The 18813-nt window shown below is 49.4% G+C and overlaps 1 protein-coding gene across 1 annotated transcript in view; it reads left to right on the forward strand.

The window, feature by feature from the left end:
- PHF12 (PHD finger protein 12) overlaps positions 1-18813 on the forward strand; it is a 61316-nt gene that overhangs the window by 22103 nt on the left and 20400 nt on the right. Inside the window, exons 3-4 of the mRNA XM_060756678.2 lie at positions 13919-13991; positions 18365-18755. Coding sequence (XP_060612661.2) covers positions 13919-13991; positions 18365-18755 — 464 coding nt within the window. The remainder of the gene's footprint in view (positions 1-13918; positions 13992-18364; positions 18756-18813) is intronic.

Below are 18813 nucleotides of genomic sequence, written 5' to 3' on the forward strand. Positions count from 1 at the left end.
CACGAGGACTCCAAGATCTTTTTGCATTGTCCCCCATTCTGTCTCTTTGCATTTTGTTTTTCCTGCCTAAGTGGAGTCTCTTGCATTTGTCCCTGTTGAACTTCATTTTGTTAGCTTTGGCCCATCATCTCTCTAATCTGTGGAGATCGTTTTGAATCCTGCTCCTGTCCTCTGGAGTCTTGGCTCTCCCTTCCTATTGGGTGTCATCTGCAAACTTGATAATCATGAGAAATGCAGGAGATTGAGATGCAGCCGTGACCTGAGAACCGAAACCGTTTTTGTCGTGGGATGATGCATACCAGTGTTTCTACACCTATTTGATGTGGGAGACCAGTGTGGCAGGAACCAATGTCTTTCCGATGCCTGTGGGTTACAGTTCTTCCTTTCCTAGACGTTCTCCAGGGTCACCACCCATGGACCACCAGTTGGAGTGTCATTGAGAGACGGAGGAGGACGTGCATTTGCAAGTCAACGTAGCAACTTCCAAGAGCATCAACCCTATTAAAACCTTGCAGAGTTGGGAGCATTGCAGTGATTGCCCTGCCGAGACTTGAGCGATGCCTTTCCGGAAGGGTGTGCGCAGCTTCTGTTTGGCCCTGCTCAGCGCCAGGCCTCCATCTTACCCTTTCCTGTGTCTGCAGGAAACTGTCGGGTGAGGTCATGCAGAGATTGAGACTGCATTCCGGTTGGGGAGTTGGGGACACGTGACACGCAGGGCTCTCTCCCCCCTCCCTTCCCCTTCTTCAGACTCGGGGAAGCCATTCAGAAAACGCTGAATTGCTTCTTGGCCAGGGTTTAGGGCTGAATGTAGTCAACATAGTGTCACTCTGTCCAAATAAGATGGAGAGGTTTGTGGCCAGAGATCAGAGGATTCTGGGAGTTGTAGTCCCCAAAATGTGACCTCTCAAGCTGCGTATAGGTTTCTCTTGTGTCAAGGAGCACTTTTTATCACCATTGACTGGTCTGCCAGTTGTGTAAACAAGGAAGTCTCTGCATATCGCACCAAAGGGGACAATGGTGAGAGATGTCAGGAAGCAAGCTCAGGCGTGTTATGGTTGTCAAGTCTTTCTCCTGTATTTCACTTTATGGACACTGAGGACTTGTATTTTATTGTTTTTATATGTTTTATATCAGGGGTCCTCAAACTTTCTAAACAGAGGGCCAGGTCACAGTCCTTCAAACTGTTGGCCAGATTATAATTTGAAAAAAATGAACGAATTCCTATGCACACTGCACATATCTTATTTGTAGCGCAAAAAACACTTAAAAACAATACAATAATTGAAATGAAGAACAATTTTAACAAATATAAACTTATTAGTATTTCAATGAGCAGTTTTTTGGTCTTGTCAGGAGCGACCTGAGAAACTGCAAGTCGCTTCTTGTGTGAGAGAATTGGCCATCTGCATGGACGTTGCCCAGGGGACGCCCGGATGTTTTGATGTTTTTATCATCCTTGTGGGAGGCGTCTCTCATTTCCCTGCATGAGGAGCTGGAGCTGATAGAGGGAGCTCATCCACACTCTCCCCGGATCCGAACCTGCAACCTGTCGGTCTTCAGTCCTGCCGGCACAGGGGTTTAACCCACTGCGCCATTGGGGGCTCCCTCAATGAGAAGTGTGGGCCTGCTTTTGGCTGATGAGATAAGATTGTTGTTGTTGTTGTTGTGTGCTTTCAAGTAGTTTCAGACTTAGGTTGACCCTGAGCAAGGGCCGAGTAAATGACCTTGGAGGGCCGTATCTGGGCCCCGGGCCGTAGTTTGAGGGCCTCTGGTTTAGATTATATGTTAATGTTTTAACTGTATTTTATGTTGTTGGGGGCATTGAATTCTGCCAATCGTAAACCGCCTTGAGTTGCCTCCGGGCTGAGAAAGGCGGTATATACATATGGTAAATAAGTAAGTAAATAAATAAATAAATTGTTGACGTTTTCATTGAGGCATGTCATCTTGCGATATGTCCAAGGTATTTATTTGTCATGTCAGGGCAACCAGTCAATTGTATTACATTTCTAACAGAACAAAACAAACAGACAGACAAAACACAAAGTTTGCAAGCTTGGTAGTTGCTTAAATGTCCTTTGACCAGTCTCTGGCCCCTTGGAGTGCCTCTGGTGTTGCCGCAAGGAGGTCCTCCCTTGTGCATGTGGCAGGGATCAGGTTGCATTGCAGCAGGTGGTCAGTGGTTGGCTCTTCTCCGCACTTGCATGTCGTGGACTCCACTTTGTGGCCCCATTTCTGAAGGTTGGCTCTGCATCTCGTGGGGCCAAAGTGCAGTCTGTTCAGCACCTTCCAAGTCACCCAGTCCTCTGTGTGCCCAGGGGGGAGTCTCTCATTGGGTATCAGCCAGGTTTGAGCCTGCCACTTTTGGACTCTCGCTTGCTGAGGTATTCCAGCAAGTGTCTCTGTAGATGTCCAAGGTACAACAGCCTTAGTTTTAATTATCTTGACTTTGTTAAGAATGCAGGCCTGGTTTGCTTTTGGAAGTATTGATTTGTCTTTTGGGCAATCTGTCGTATCGGCACGACTCGCTTCCAGCAGTGCAAATGGGTGTGTTTATCTTCTCTTGGCCTTCTCGGTCTTTCATACCTGCCCGTGTGTTTCTGTGCCTCCTTCTAGGCGAGTTAGAGAGAGATCTCCTTATTTATTTATTTATTTATTTATTTGGGGTGCTTCTACCCCGCCCTTTCTCAAACCCCTAGGGGGGACTCAGGTGTATTGTTTATTGTACAATATACAATAAACAATACACAAATTTACCATATAATGTCAACAATTATAACTAATTAAAACAAGCAAACAGTATACTAGCAGCAATAAAATCATCTTGTGGTCAATGTTCGCCAATTCATAGTCCATAATCCATCTAGCATCGTCATTATCCTTTCCTACTCTGGTTGTCATTGATTGTCTTTGTCCATCTGCCAGCTTACCCGAAGGCATGGTGCCACATCCAGGATTTTAGCTTCCTTCTGAAAGCAAGGAGGGATGTTGATGACCGAATCTCCCCCGGGAGTGCATTCCGCAGGCGAGGGGCCACCACCGAGAAGGCCCTGTCCCTCGTCCCCACCAGTCTCGCTTGTGATAAAGGTGGGGCCGAGAGCAGGGCCTCCCCAGCAGATCTTAAACTCCGAGGTGGGATGTAGAAGGAGATATGTTTGGACAGGTATGCTGGGCCGGAGCCGTATAGGGTTTTGTAGGTCAAAACCAGCACTTTGAATTGTGCTTGGAATTGGATCGGCATCCAGTGGAGCTGACATAGCAGGGGGGTGGTATGCTCCCTGTATGAGTAATCTAGCCACCGTCCGTTGGACTAATTGAAGTTTCCGAACAGTCTTCAAGGGCAACCCCACATAGAGCGCATTGCAGTAATCTATTCGGGATGTTACAAGAGCATGGACCACCGTCCTTGCTCCCCTTCTTCCTTCTGCAGATGCCTGGTGGGGTGTCAGTCGCAGGAAAGCAAGATGGCGGTCCTCTTTCCCTTCTCCTCTCCACAGAGGAATGGAGACGGTGGGCCTCGGGAGGAGGTTGTGGAATGGAGGCGATAACAACAACAAAAATGGCAGCCTGCCTGAAGCTCTCTGGCCTTGGTGAGCCTGGGCTTCTGCTTGGGAGCGTTGCACAGAACTTTTCTTGTGCTCCGAAAAGGGAAAGCCTCTCTCAGCAGGAATGTCTTGCCACGTTGAGCTCTTGGCTCCGTTCCTTCCGGCTCCTGGGATCCCTCGACACCCTCCCTCTGGACTCTTGGCTTCTTTGCTTCCCACCACAGGCCTTGCGCGGCCTTATGCGCTTCCTCCCTTGAGCCTTCCCCAGGAAAGGCAGCTTGGAAGGAGCCTTAATGCAGCTCTCTGTGTTTCCCTTTGCTGTGTTTGTGAAGAGTTTGCCGAAGGTGGGGGAAGAGGGAAATGCTGGGCTTCAGCTTGCAGGAGGAAACAAAAGGCAGGGAGGAAGTCGTGGATCCTGTCCTGGAGCTTGCTTTCTTCCTCCTCCTCCTCCCTCTCTCCTCCCCTTGGCTGGATTTAGCCGTGGCCCAAGGGCACCGCTCTAGCACGGAGACAGACGCACACATATAAACACGCACCACTCCCTGGGTTCTGCCTGGCAAGTGCGGTCCTGCCGAAGGGTGTCAAGCAGAGGAGCTCATCATCCAGAAACGCGCCTTGTGCCTAGAGCGGGAAGGAAGACTCGGTTTCTGGAAGCTATGCAAAACAAGGGGCATGGGAATGTCGGGGAATCTGGTTGATCCGCCTTGGAGAAGTCTGCTTTGCAATAGTTATCCTTGCTCTCCTAGAAGGAAACTGAGGTGCCTTTTTCCATGCCTGGGGGCTACCTACTGCCTTGTGGTCACACAAGGACCTGATGGAAAGGGACCCGCCTACCTTCGTGACTGCATCTCTGTATACGAACCCACACGATCTCTTCGATCATCTGGAGAGTCCCTGCTCACACTCCCATCTGCATCGCAAGCGCAATTGGTGGGGACGAGAGAGAGCCAATGGGATGTTGGCCTGCATCAAGAGGAGCCTAGTGTCTAGATCTAGGGAAGTCATGCTCCCATGCTCTATTCCGCTTTGGTTAGACCACACCTGGAATATTGTGTCCAATTCTGGGCACCACAATTCAAGAGAGATATTGACAAGCTGGAATGTGTCCAGAGGAGAGCGACTAAAATGATCAAGGGTCTGGAGAACAAACCCTATGAGGAGCGGCTTAAAGAGTTGGGCATGTTCAGCTTGAAGAAGAGAAGGCTGAGAGGAGATATGTATAAATATGTGAGAGGAAGCCACAGGGAGGAGGAGGGAGCAAGCTTCCTTTCTGCTTCCTTGGAGACTAGGATGCAAAACAATGGCTTCAAACTACAAGAGAGGAGATTCCATCTGAACATGAGGAAGAACTTCCTGACTGTGAGAGCCGTTCAGCAGTGGAACTCTCTGCCCCGGAGTGTGGTGGAGGTGAAACAGAGGCTGGATGTCCATCTGTCAGGGGTGATTTGAATGCAATATTCCTGCTTCTTGGCAGAATGGGGTTGGACTGGATGGCTCACGAGGTCTCTTCCAACTCTTCAATTCTATGATTCTAAGAGAGCCTTTTTGGTGGTGGCCCCTCGACTCTGGAACTCACTTCCTAAGGACATCAGGCATGCCCCAACTTTGGCAGTCTTTAGGAGGAGCTTGAAGACGTGGTTGTTCCAGTGTGCCTTCGAACAACGATCCCATAGCACTTTGTCCTCCAAAGCACTTTATCTATTTAGGTCTGCTCGTATTTTCCCACAAACTGCCCCATCACTTTTTCGCCTGTGTCCAGCATTATTTTTAATTCTAATTACATTTGTCCTACCCATAGATTTTAAAGTGTGTTGTCCTACTGATAATGCTTATGTTATTGTTTTATTGTTGTATTGTTGTTGTTATTGCTTGTATTGTTGTATTTTGGGCTCGGCCTCACGTAAGCCGCACCGAGTCCCTTGGGGAGATGGTGGCGGGGTATAAATAAAGTGTTATTATTATTGTTGTTGTTGTTATTATATTATTATTGTTTTAGTCCGCATCCGAAAGACTTGTGGTTTTTCCTTCCCCAGAAATGGGCAGCCGCCCGCTGCATTTCATTTTGAGATCGCCTTTCCGCCCCTGAAAGGATTTTGGATCGGTTGGTGGCCTATATATAGAACCTGGCGCAGGGCCACCTCAGGAGAGGCGAACGGCAGCCTTGGCTAGCCTCACAGGAAGGCCTCAGCTAAGTGGGCAGATGGGACGGGATTTCCCAGCCTCCCCTGTCGAGTGGGGCCCGGACGGAGGAAGTGGGTCCCCTAAGAGAAGGCAGGGAGGGCTCCTCAAAGAGTAAGGCATCTCCAGCGCTGCTAACTCAAACATGGTAGCCCGTACCCTGGTGCCAGCCTGTGAGTACTGGCTGCTGGTCCACAGCAAGCTATGTGATAATAATAATAATAATAATAATAATAATACTTTATTTATACCCCACTACCATCTCTCCAAAGGACTCGATGTGGCTTACATGAGGCCGAGCCCAAAGTACACCAGCAAACAACAACAACAGCAGTAATACAAAACAATAAAATAAAGCTCATAAACAAAAAATAGGCAGTAACCATCGACAATAACACAATAACATTTAAAAACCAATGGCTGGGCCAAATGCAATAGTTAAAATTTAAAAATAATGCTGGACAAGACCAGGTGAAATAAACTAGGGTAGAATTTTGGAAAAGTATGGGGCGTACAGACAGTTCTAGATCACTAATAAGGTGCAATTAGGGACATATTGCTGGGAGATTCCTTATTCTGGGAACAACCACGTTTTCAAGCTCCTCCTAAAAATTGCCAAAGTTGGGGCGTGCCTGATATCCTTGGGGAATGAGTTCCAGAGTTGGGGGGCCACCATCGAGAAGGCCCTCTCCCTCGTCCCCACCAATCGCGCCTGCGAGGGAGGTGGGAGCGAGAGCAGGGCCTCTCCAGATGATCGAAGAGATCGCGTGGGTTCGTAAACAGAAATGCGGTCACACAGGTAGGCGGGTCCCAAACCGTTCAGGGCTTTGTAGGTAAGAACCTGCATCTTGAACTGGGACTGGAAAATGAACAGCAGCCAATGGAGCTCCTTGAACAGGAGGGTTGACCGCTCCCTGTAAGGAACCCCAGTTAACAACCTGGCCGCCGCTCGTTGGACCAATTGAAATTTCCGGGCCGTTTTCAAGGGCAGCCCCACGTAGAGTGCATTACAGTAGTCCAATCTGGAGGTGACTAAGGCATGGACCACCCTGGCCAGATCTGGAGGACTGGAAGGGAGTGGCACCATATTTGTGCCTAGCTTGAGAAATAACAGCCTGGAACATCAGACCGTGGACCTGCTTGCTTTGAAGTCACCCCACCACTTTCCTTGCCTTTGGAGGCTTCCAGAGGCAGGCGTGCATCAATTTCGACATGAAACAATCCCCGTCTGTCTGGGGTTTGAAAAGGGCAGGTGGGTTTGGGGGGGATTCTCTCTTACCATCGGCTTTGGCTGCTGCTCCTCCTTCGCCTGGCCGTATCTTGACAAAGGGCTCCACTGTGCGGAAGGGAAGCATGCTGTTTCCTGATCATTAATCCCCGTCGAGGAAAAGATGCACCACCTCCATGTCTCCTCGCAGCCACGAGGTTTTGGAGCAATGCGTGGGGAGTGTGTGTTTGGGCCCAAATGCTGACAGATCGGCTAGATCAGTGTTTCTCAACCTGGGGGTCGGGACCCCTGGAGGGGTTGTGAGGGGGTGTCAGAGGGGTCGCCAAAGACCATCACAAAAAACAGTATTTTCTGTTGGTCACGTGGGTTCTGTTTGGGAAGTTTGGCTCAATTCTTTCATTGGTGAGGTTCAAGTGGCTCTTTGATTGCAGGTGGACTATAAATCCCAGCAACTACAACTCCCAAATGTCAAGGTATATTTTCCCCCAAACTCCACCAGTGTTCACATTTTGGGCATATTGAGTATTTGTACCAAGATTGGTCCAGATCCATCATTGCATGAATCCACAGCACTCCTCTGGATATAGGTGAACTACAGCTCCCAAACTCAAGGTCAATGCTCACCAAACCCTTCTAGTGTTTTCTGTTGGTCATGGGAGTTCAGTGTTCCAAGATTATTTCGATTCCATCGTTGTTGGAGTTTGGAATGCTCTTTGATTGTAGGTGAACTATAAATCCCAGCAACTACAACTCACAAATGTCAAAATCAACCCTAAGCCTAACCCAAACCCCAGCAGTATTCAAACTTGGGCATATCAGGTATTTGTGAAAAATTTGGTATAGTGAACGAAAATACATCCTGCATATCAGATATTTACATTACAAATAGTAGTAAAAGTACTGTTGTGAAGTAGCAATGAAAATAATTTGATGATTGGGGGTCACCACAACATGAGGAACGGTATTAAGGGGTCGCAGCATTAGGAAGGTTGAGAACCACTGGGCTAGATGGTGGACGATGGTGTGTGCAGCCTTCTTTGTTTTGCAAGTCCCATTGCTACTTGACTGCCTTTTGAGAAGGCCACTCTCCTACCATGGAGCTGATCAATCAATCGATCTTGATGACCACCGTCTTGCTCTCTGATCTTGGGTGGCTGCCCTCCTTCCTTCCTTCCTTCCTTCCTTCTTGACTGCCTTTTGAGAAGGCCACTCTCCTATCATGGAGGTGATCAATCGATCTTGATGACCACCGTCTTGCTCTCTGATCTTGGGTGGCTGCCCTCCTTCCTTCCTTCCTTCCTTCCTTCCTTCCTTCCTTCTTGACTGCCTTTTGAGAAGGCCACTCTCCTATCATGGAGGTGATCAATCGATCTTGATGACCACCGTCTTGCTCTCTGATCTTGGGTGGCTGCCCTCCTTCCTTCCTTCCTTCCTTCCTTCCTTCCTTCCTTCCTTCCTTCTTGACTGCCTTTTGAGAAGGCCACTCTCCTACCATGGAGGTGATCAATTGATCTTGATGGCCACCGTCTTGCTCTCACATCTTGGGTGGCTTCCTTCCTTCCTTCCTTCCTTCCTTCCTTCCTTCCTTCCTTCTTGACTGCCTTTTGAGAAGGCCACTCTCCTACCATGGAGCTGATCAATCGATCTTGATGGCCACCGTCTTGCTCTCACATCTTGGGTGGCTTCCTTCCTTCCTTCCTTCCTTCCTTCTTGACTGCCTTTTGAGAAGGCCACTCTCCTGCCATGGAGGTGATCAATCGATCTTGATGACCACCGTCTTGCTCTCTGATCTTGGGTGGCTGCCCTCCTTCCTTCCTTCCTTCCTTCCTTCCTTCCTTCCTTCCTTCCTTCCTTCCTTTTTGACTGCCTTTTGAGAAGGCCACTCTCCTACCATGGAGGTGATCAATCGATCTTGATGGCCACCGTCTTGCTCTCACATCTTGGGTGGCTTCCTTCCTTCCTTCCTTCCTTCCTTCCTTCCTTCCTTCCTTCCTTCTTGACTGCCTTTTGAGAAGGCCACTCTCCTACCATGGAGCTGATCAATTGATCTTGATGACCACCGTCTTGGTCTCTGATCTTGGGTGGCTGCCCTCCATCCTTCCTTCCTTCCTTCCTTCCTTCCTTCCTTCCTTCCTTCCTTCCTTCTTGACTGCCTTTTGAGAAGGCCACTCTCCTACCATGGAGGTGATCAATTGATCTTGATGACCACTGTCTTGGTCTCTGATCTTGGGTGGCTGCCCTCCTTTCTTCCTTCCTTCCTTCCTTCCTTCTTGACTGCCTTTTGAGAAGGCCACTCTCCTACCACGGAGCTGATCAATCAGTCTTGATGGCCACCATCTTGCTCTCTGATCTTGGGTGGCTGCCGCCCTTCCTTCCTTCCTTTCTTCCTTCCTTCCTTCCTTCCTTCCTTCCTTCTTTCCTACCTACCTACCTACCTACCTACCTACTTGACTGCCTTTTGAGAAGGCCACTCTCCTACCACGGAGCTGATCAATCAGTCTTGATGGCCACCATCTTGCTCTCTGATCTTGGGTGGCTGCCGCCCTTCCTTCCTTCCTTCCTTCCTTCCTTCCTTCCTTCCTTCCTTCTTTCTTTCTTTCCTACCTACCTACCTACCTACCTACCTACCTACTTGACTGCCTTTTGAGAAGGCCACTCTCCTACCACGGAGCTGATCAATCGATCTTGATGGCCACCGTCTTGCTCTCTGATTTTGGGTGGCTGCCTTCCTTCCTTCCTTCCTTCCTTCCTTCCTTCCTTCCTTCCTTCCTTCCTTCTTTCCTTCCTACCTACCTACCTACCTATCTACCTACCTACTTGACTGCCTTTTGAGAAGGCCACTCTCCTACCATGCAGCTGATCAATTGATCTTGATGACCACCGTCTTGCTCTCCAATCTTTGGTGGCTTCCTTCCTTCCTTGCTCTCCAATCTTTGGTGGCTTCCTTCCTTCCTTCCTTCCTTCCTTCCTTCCTTCCTTCCTTCCTTCCTTCTTGACTGCCTTTTGAGAAGGCCACTCTCCTACCACGCAGCTGATCAATTGATCTTGTTGACCACCGTCTTGCTCTCCCATCTTGGGTGTCTACCCACCTTCCTTCCTTCCTTCCTTGCAAAATCTGCTTTGAGGTTGTCTGCGATAAGCTGGCCAAGTCCTTCAGATGTAAGAGGTCAGCTGTGCATTTCCAAGAGAGACAAAAGGCAACACAGTGTCTCTCTCAGCATACCCATGCCTTCCAGCTTAGTGGTGGCTTTGGGCCAGAGAGCTTTGTGGAACCTTTGAAACTTGTCTTCTGAGAGGTCAAGGGCTACTTGTGGCTTTTTGCTTCCTTTCCAGGCGGTTTTTGTTCAGTGCGGTGCATTGCTCGGCTTCCCATTGCCATTGCCTTGGGGCTGCTAGGATGGTGCTCGGAGGTCCTCCTGCTTCCTGGATTGCTGAGCTGGGCTCTCAAAATGGCTGCCTGGTTAATGTGACTGTAACAGGAAGCTGACAGGCAGGAGGCATTGCCGTTGCCGCTGCTGCTGAGCCATTTCCATCCCCGGGCCAGCCGTGAGTTGTGCTGCCCAGCTGTGGCCTTCATGCTCAAAACATCTCACTTGGGCGCAGTTGGCAGGCCCTCGTTTCTCAAGAATGTTTCTCTGTGCCATGGCAAAGAGAGGCATGACTTAGGCCTGTGGCTTGAAGGAGGGAAAGCTGCACCCATCCTCGGGATTTATTACTTGGGAGTCGGTTTTCCTGGTCACCATTTGGGGATTGCTGTGGAAGCACAGGAAAGCGACCTGGTGAGACTGAGGTTCCATTGGCGATGGTCTTTGAATTGCTTCTTGTCACTCTGCAGACATTTGGAGCAAGGAGAGGATGGATCAGCCCTCACTCTGGGGGGATTCAAAGTACTGTGACTTCTTGAGAGTGGCAGACAGTGTTTACTTCCCGAGATCATTGGTATTGGACCTCAAGGTGCCCAGACCTATTTACTTACTTAGGCGATCCCTCGTTGGACGAGTAAGATGGTCTTCCATGATGGGTTTCCTTGTGGATTCGTAGGTGGCTGTGGAGCCCTCTTCTTGGCCCGCATCTTCTCCCACATTGAAGGCATTGGTTTCCAGGTGGAAGGCGGTCCCGGTCAGCGTTGGCTTGACGCGCCTTCCACCTGGCACATTTCGCTCTTTCACCCTCCACTCGTGCCTCCTCGAATACTGCAGCACTGCTGGTCACAGCTGACCTCCAGCTGGGGCGCTCAAGGGACAGGGCTTCCCAGTTCTCAGTGTCTATGCCAGAGATTTTAAGGTTGGCCTTGAGGCCATCTTTCAATCTCTTTTCCTGTCCACCAATGTTCCGTTTTCCATTCTTAAGTTCAGAATAGAGCAACTGCTTTGGGAGACGGTGGTCAGGCATCTAGACAACGTGGCCGACCCAGCGGAGTTGATGACAGAGAACCATCGCTTCAATGCTGGTGGTCTTTGCTTCTTCCAGCACACTGATGTTTGTCCGCTTGTCTTCCTAAGAGATTTGCAGGATTTTCCGGAGGCAGCGCTGATGGAATTGTTCCAGGAGTTGCATGTGACGTCTGTAGACAGTCCACGTTTCGCAGGCGTAGAGCAGAGTTGGGAGGGGAATAGCTTTATAGACAAGCACCTTGGTTTCCCTACGGATGTGCCCAGAACAAGGTGCCCAAAGGCAGTGAGGGGGCTGATTCTTTGGCTCAGGGCACTGTCAAGCTTTTGGTGTAGCAGAGCGTTTTGCTCCGTGCCAGGCAAGCCGGGGACCTTCCTGCCGTGTGGGTGGCTGTGATCCAATCTTAACTGTCAAGAGCAGAGTTCCCTGGTGGCTTTCCACGTCGGGTGTTCGGGCATCTCCTGCAAAGCATTGCTGGCGTATCTTTATGTAACGTGTTTTCCAAGCAGCACACCTCCGGGTCTCATCGCGTCCCTCAGCTGAGGCTGGAGAGCTTCACGACTGAATGGAGAAATAGGAGATCGAGGGAAGGGTGATTGCAGCATCATAAACAGACCCCTCGCTGATTTATTTGCTTGATCCCAGTGGTTCAGGAAGGCAGGTATGCCTTTTCAAGTTCAGACTGCTCCTCAGTAAGCCCCACACATAAGGCAACACAACCTGAGAATTCAAAGCCCTTGCAATTAACCTTTCAGTGTGTGCGACTTCTGCTGAGCGACATCCGGTGGCAGGCTGTCCTGCATTTTGAAGGAGTCCTTGTGTGCTGAAGGCCAACCTGACACTGGCGTGTCCTCCTGATTCAGTGTGTGTGTTTGCACCGTTCCTTTTGTCCTTCTGAAGTTTGCACCATTCCTCTTGTCCTTCTGAAGTCTGGCAGCTTTGCTTCTCCCCATTAGAATCATAGAATCAAAGAGTTGGAAGAGACCTCATGGGCCACCCAGTCCAACCCCATTCTGCCAAGAAGCAGGAATATTGCATTCAAATCACCCCTGACAAATGGCCATCCAGCCTCTGCTTAAAAGCTTCCAAAGAAGGAGCCTCCACCACACTCCCTCCGGGGCAGAGAGTTCCACTGCTGAACGGCTCTCACAGTCAGGAAGTTCTTCCTAATGTTCAGATGGAATCTCCTCTCTTGTAGTTTGAAGCCATTGTTCAATTGCGTCCTAGTCTGCAAGGAAGCAGAAAACAAGCTTGCTCCCTCCTCCTCCCTGTGGCTTCCTCTCACATATTTATACATGGCTATCATATCTCCTCTCAGCCTTCTCTTCTTCAGGCTAAACATGCCCAGTTCCCTAAGCCGCTCCTCATAGGGCTTGTTCTCCAGACCCTTGATCATTTTAGTTGCCCTCCTCTGGACACATTCCAGCTTGTCAATATCTCTCTTGAATTGTGGTGCCCAGAATTGGACACAATATTCCAGATGTGGTCTAACCAAAGCAGAATAGAGGGGTAGCATTACTTCCTTAGATCTAGACACTAGGCTCCTCTTGATGCAGGCCAAAATCCCATTGGCTTTTTTTGCCGCCACATCACATTCCTGGCTCATGTTTAACTTGTTGTCCACGAGGACTCCAAGATCTTTTTCACACATACTGCTCTCGAGCCAGGCCTCCCCCATTCTGTATCTTTGCATTTCGTTTTTCCTGCCAAAGTGGAGTATCTTGCATTTGTCACTGTTGAACTTCATTTTGTTAGTTTTGGCCCATCATCTCTCTAATCTGTCAAGATCGTTTTGAATGCTGCTCCTGTCCTCTGGACTATTGGCTATCCCTCCCAATTTGGTGTTGTCTGCAAACTTGATGATCATGCCTTCTAGCCCTTCATCTACAGCCAGCTGTTGTTATATATGTGGTGCTCAGCCCTTATGCCATTGGTTGGTTTGCTTGTTTGGTTGCATATTTCAAGTCGCTTCTGGAGTGTGGGAATCCGCCGTCTACAAAGACGTTGCCCAGGGGACGCCCGGATGCTCCGCAATCCTGCGAGGAGCCTTCTCTCATTGGCTAGCTACTGGTCAAAGGATATTTAATAGAATACCAAGTCTGCAAATTTTGTGTTTTGTTTGTTTGTCTGTTTTTTAATGCAATACAGTTGGTTTGGTTCACTCCTGACACGATAAATAAATAAGCCCTCATTCCATCCCTGCTTCTCTGACTTGACAGCATCCAGAAACTATCACCGGAGTGTTGTACTGCTTGGGAACCCCAGGCCCTTCAATGTGAGCGGGTGGTTTCTTGGTATCATGAAAGCAATTCCATCCACACCACGAGAAGTGTTTGAGAAGCTAGCAAGAAGCTCCAAAACGTCTTCAGAGATGTTTATGCACCACTAGTCTTCATTGCGCTTGTTTTGCAACCATTCTGGGTCTCAACTTGAAGGAGTAGGCAGGTTTATGGGTGTTCTAGGATTGCATTTCCCATCAGCCTGTGGAGAGTGGGACTTGCAGTCCAGCCTCTTCTCCCCTCCTGATTGTCTGGCGCCTGTGACGTAACCTGTGTCCTCTTCTCTCCTCCCACAGTAATCCTCCTCTGAGCGAAGAGATGCTGCCTCCGGGCGAGTGGATGTGCCATCGCTGTACGGTGCGCCGAAAGGTAAAGGTGTCCCTTGCTGAGTGAAGGCCTTCAGAAGCGAGTCCCCTTCCTTTCTCTCAATGCAACAGAAGCTTGAGGAGGGAGAAAACACTCGGAAGGAAGCTCTCCAGAGCCAATTCCGTTGGGATTTAGGGCTTTCCTTTCCTTTCCGTCTGCTTCACTCAGTCCCTTTCAAATCTATAATACTTTATCTCTCTCTGTGTGTGAATCATATATATCTATCTATATCTATGACTAGATGGCTCTCTGTCAGGAGGGCTTTGATTACGTTTTCTTGCCCTGGTGAAAGGAGTTGGACTTGATGGCCTTAAGTATTTTCTGTTGGTCATGGGAGGCCTGTGTGCCAAGTTTGGTTCAATTCCATCATTGGTGGAGTTCAGAATGCTCTTTGATTGTAGGTGAACTATAAATCCCAGTAACTACAACTCCCAAATGCCAAGGTCTATTTCCCCCAAACTCCATCTGTGTTCATATTTGGGCATATGGAATATTCGTGCCAAATTTGGTCCAGATCCATCATTGTTTGAGTCCACAGTGCTCTCTGGATGGAGGTGAACTACAACTCCCAAACTCAAGGTCAATGCCCATCAAATGCTGCTAGTATTTTCTGTTGGTCATGGGAGGCCTGTGTGCCAAGTTGTTGGTGGAGTTGAGAATGCTCTTTGATTATAGGGGAACTATAAATCCCAGCAACTACAACTACAACTCCCAAATGACAGAATCATAATGTTTTGAGTGATGGTCACTCCTTGTGTAGGACCCATCATTGTTTGAGTCCACAGTGTTCTCTGATTTTTGTCAGGGGGGGGGGGGGTTGAGTTTTGTGGCTCCGTTGAACGCCCATAACAGATTTATATATATAGATATATGTCTATATGTCTGTGTGTGTGTATGTGTGTATATATGTGTGTGTGTGTGTATATATATATCTATTAGGCTTGGGCAATCCATGGTTCTAAATGGTTCTAAAGTACTTACAAAACTAAAGTTCTGGTGGTGAAAATTTCAGAACTCTAACAAAACTTTCAAAATTTCATTATTATTTCATTATTGGTGATTTTTATGACAGAACCAATTAGGAACTGCCATTTATTATGAAATTTTGAGAGTTTTGTTAGAGTTTTGGAATTTTCACCACCAGAACTTTAGTTTTGTAAGTACTTTAGAACCATTTAGAACCATGGATTGCCCAAGCCTTTTATATTTATATATATATATATATATATATATGACTCGAGAGAGATGTTGACAAGCTGGAAAGTGTCCAGAGGAGGGTGACTAAAATGATCAAGGGTCTGGAGAACAAGCCCTATGAGGAGCGGCTTAGGGAACTGGACATGTTTAGCCTGAAGAAGAGAAGGCTGAGAGGAGATATGATAGCCATGTATAAATATGTGAGAGGAAGCCACAGGGAGGAGGAGGGAGCAAGCTTGTTTTCTGCTTCCTTGGAGACTAGGACGCGGAACAATGGCTTCAAACTACAAGAGAGGAGATTCCATCTGAACATTAGGAAGAACTTCCTGACTGTGAGAGCCGTTCAGCAGTGGAACTCTCTGCCCCGGAGTGTGGTGGAGGCTCCTTCTTTGGAAGCTTTTAAGCAGAGGCTGGATGGCCATTTGTCAGGGGTGATTTGAATGCAATATTCCTGCTTCTTGGCAGGGGGTTGGACTGGATGGCCCATGAGGTCTCTTCCAACTCTATGATTCTATGATTCTATGATTCTATGATTCTATGAGTATAAGCCGGGGGAGACTTTTTCAGCCTAAAAAAAGGACTGAAAAACTAGGCTTATACTCGAGTATATTCAGTACTTGAAGCCCAGAACTTCCTCCCGGTCCAGGAACCTGTGGCTTTTGTCCCAGTGAATCTAGACTTGGATGCATTTCTGGCCTTGTTTACCAAACTCCCGTAGTGTCCTTTACAAGGGTCTGCAAGTGAGCAAGACTTCAGACCGCCGGCATTGCAAAATCTTCAGAAAAGTTAGACCAAATGCACCAAGAGTGAGGCCGAGCATGTAAACCCAGGCTTGGTTGGTTCTCTCTCTTTCTCTCCTTCCTTCCTTCCTGAGCCAAGGGCAGCGGTGGTGAGGCCCTGCCCTGGGTCCGTCCCCTTTCCAGGCTGGCCGCCTCGGTTGCCAAGCCTCCCAGCTCCTTCCGGAAGCCCGTTCGGAAAAGAAAGGCATGCCCTCCCGCGGTCTCCATGGCAGCCAAGGGGGAAGCGATGGTCCCACCTCCGGCCTCCTCCTCCTCCTCCTCCCCTCCTTCTTTTCGTGGGAAATGGGCAGAGGGAAGCCAACTTGTCACCGGAGAGGCTGGCCTTTCCTGCCGCCAGCTGAATGCAAATATTGACTCTTGAAAATGCGACAACTTCTCCTCTCCCTTGGCTCTTTTGTCCTGGGGAAGCCATGTTTTCTGGGTGCTTTTCCCCCACTTCTCTGGGATCCTCCTCCAATCAGGATGCTTTGCCTCCTTCCCAAGCGGCAGTCCAAAACAATCTGGTTGTGGAACCTTGGCTGCATATCAACCGTTGTCAGGCCACGTTCCCCTTTCAGAACAAATCTATATCAATAAAAATGTAATGTTAGTTTGTGGGATTAACAGAACTCAAAAACCACTGGGGGAATTGACACCAAATTTGGACACAAGACACCTAACCACCCAATGTATTACTTGGGTACAGATCCATAGATTCTCCGTCCATGGAGTCAACATCCCTTTGGACGCTTTTGGGCTAGTGGGATTATTAACAAAAGACCCATAAATACACAGCAGAGTAACTTAGCAGCAGCGTGACCCAGCACCGGAAGCCCAAAGTGATAAAAAGAACAAGAACACACAGAGCAATGTTACCTCTTTCTTCAGAGACTTTTCTTTGTAGTAAAATAATATGGTTGCACTCTTTACAAGCACAAGGTTTCCATAACACAAACAAATACACAGTAGCTTTACACGCAGGAGCCTTCACCCTGGAGCTTTCTCACAGAAGGCTTCTCTCACACAGAGGTTTACTTCACACTCCTCAGGACAACACACACTCCTCAGGACGACACTAGCTTTGGCCCACTGACTCTGACAGGCTTCAGCCTACTCACTCTCCTCAGGACGGCACTAACATTGGCCCACTAAATCTATCAGGCAGCAGCCTTCACAATGGAGCTGTCTCATATGAGGCTTCTCTCACACAGAGGTATGCCTCACACTCCTCAGGACGGCACTAGCTTTGGCCCACTAACTCTATCAGGCAGCAGCCTTCACAATGGAGCTGTCTCATATGAGGCTTCTCTCACACAGAGGTATGCCTCACACTCCTCAGGACGACACTAGCTGTGGCCCACTGACTCTGACAGGCTTCGGCCTACTCACTCTCCTCAGGACGGCAGTAGCTGTGGCCCACTGATTCTGACAGGCTTCGGCCTACTCACTTTCCTCAGGACGGCACTAGCTTTGGCCCACTAACTCTATCAGGCAGCAGCCTTCACAATGGAGCTGTCTCATATGAGGTTTCTCTCACACAGAGGTATGCCTCACACTCCTCAGGACGACACTAGCTGTGGCCCACTGACTCTGACAGGCTTCGGCCTACTCACTCTCCTCAGGACGGCACTAGCTTTGGCCCACTAACTCTAACAGGCAGCAGCCTTCACAATGGAGCTCTCATATGAGACTTCTCTCACACAGAGGTTTACCTCACACTCCTCAGGATGACACTAGCTTTGGCCCACTGACTCTAACAGGCAGCAGCCTTCACAATGGAGCTCTCATATGAGACTTCTCTCACACACAGGTTTACCTCACACTCCTCAGGATGACACTAGCTTTGGCCCACTGACTCTTGACAGGCTTCAGCCTACTCACTCTCCTGTGGACGGCACTAGCTTTGGTCCACTAACTCTAACAGGCAGCAGCCTTCACAATGGAGCTTTCTCATACAAGGCTTCTCTCACACAGAGGTTTACCCCACACTCCTCAGGACGGCACTAGCTTTGGCCCACTGACTCTGACAGGCTTCAGCCTACTCACTGTTCTCAGGACGGCACTAGCTTTGGCTCACTAACAGGCAGCAGCCTTCACACTGGAGCTTTCTCACATTAGGCTTCTCTCGCACAGAGGTTTACCCCACACTCCTCAGGACGACACTAGCTTTGGCCCACTGACTCTGACAGGCTTCGGCCTACTCATTCTCATCAGGATGACACTAGCTTTGGCTCACTAACTCTAACAAGCTGCAGCCTTTACAATAGAGCTTTTTCATACAAGGCTTCTCTCACACAGAGGTATGCCTCACACTCCTCAGGACAACACTAGCTTTGGCCCACTGACTCTGACAGGCTTTGGCCTACTCACTGACCTGTTCTGTGTCTGCTTTGCCTGCAGAAGAGGGAGCAGAAGAAGGAGCTCGGGCATGTCAACGGGCTGGTGGACAAGTCCGGCAAAAGGGCCGCCTCTCCCCCACGGGAAGTGGAGTACTTGGAGCGGGGCGGCGGGAGCCTCCGGGCCCTCCCCCACGCCCGGCTCTTGGAGCGGAGGGCCAGCCGCCCGGGCACCCCCACCTCCAACGCCAGCACCGAGACCCCCAACTCGGAGCAGAACGACATGGACGAGGACATCGTGGACGTGGACGAAGACTCGGGCCCGGCGGGCGAGGCGGACGGCGGGCAGCCCCACCTCAAGCGGCCCTTCGAGCTGCTCATTGCCGCCGCCATGGAAAGGAACCCCACCCAGTTCCAGCTGCCCAACGAGCTGACCTGCACCACGGCCCTGCCAGGTGAGTGCCACCTGGGTGAGGGAGCCCATCATCCTGCTCTTGCATTTGGTTTGAAATG

The sequence above is a fragment of the Anolis sagrei genome, chromosome 11 (assembly GCF_037176765.1).
Source record: "Anolis sagrei isolate rAnoSag1 chromosome 11, rAnoSag1.mat, whole genome shotgun sequence".
Classification (NCBI taxonomy): domain Eukaryota; kingdom Metazoa; phylum Chordata; class Lepidosauria; order Squamata; family Dactyloidae; genus Anolis; species Anolis sagrei.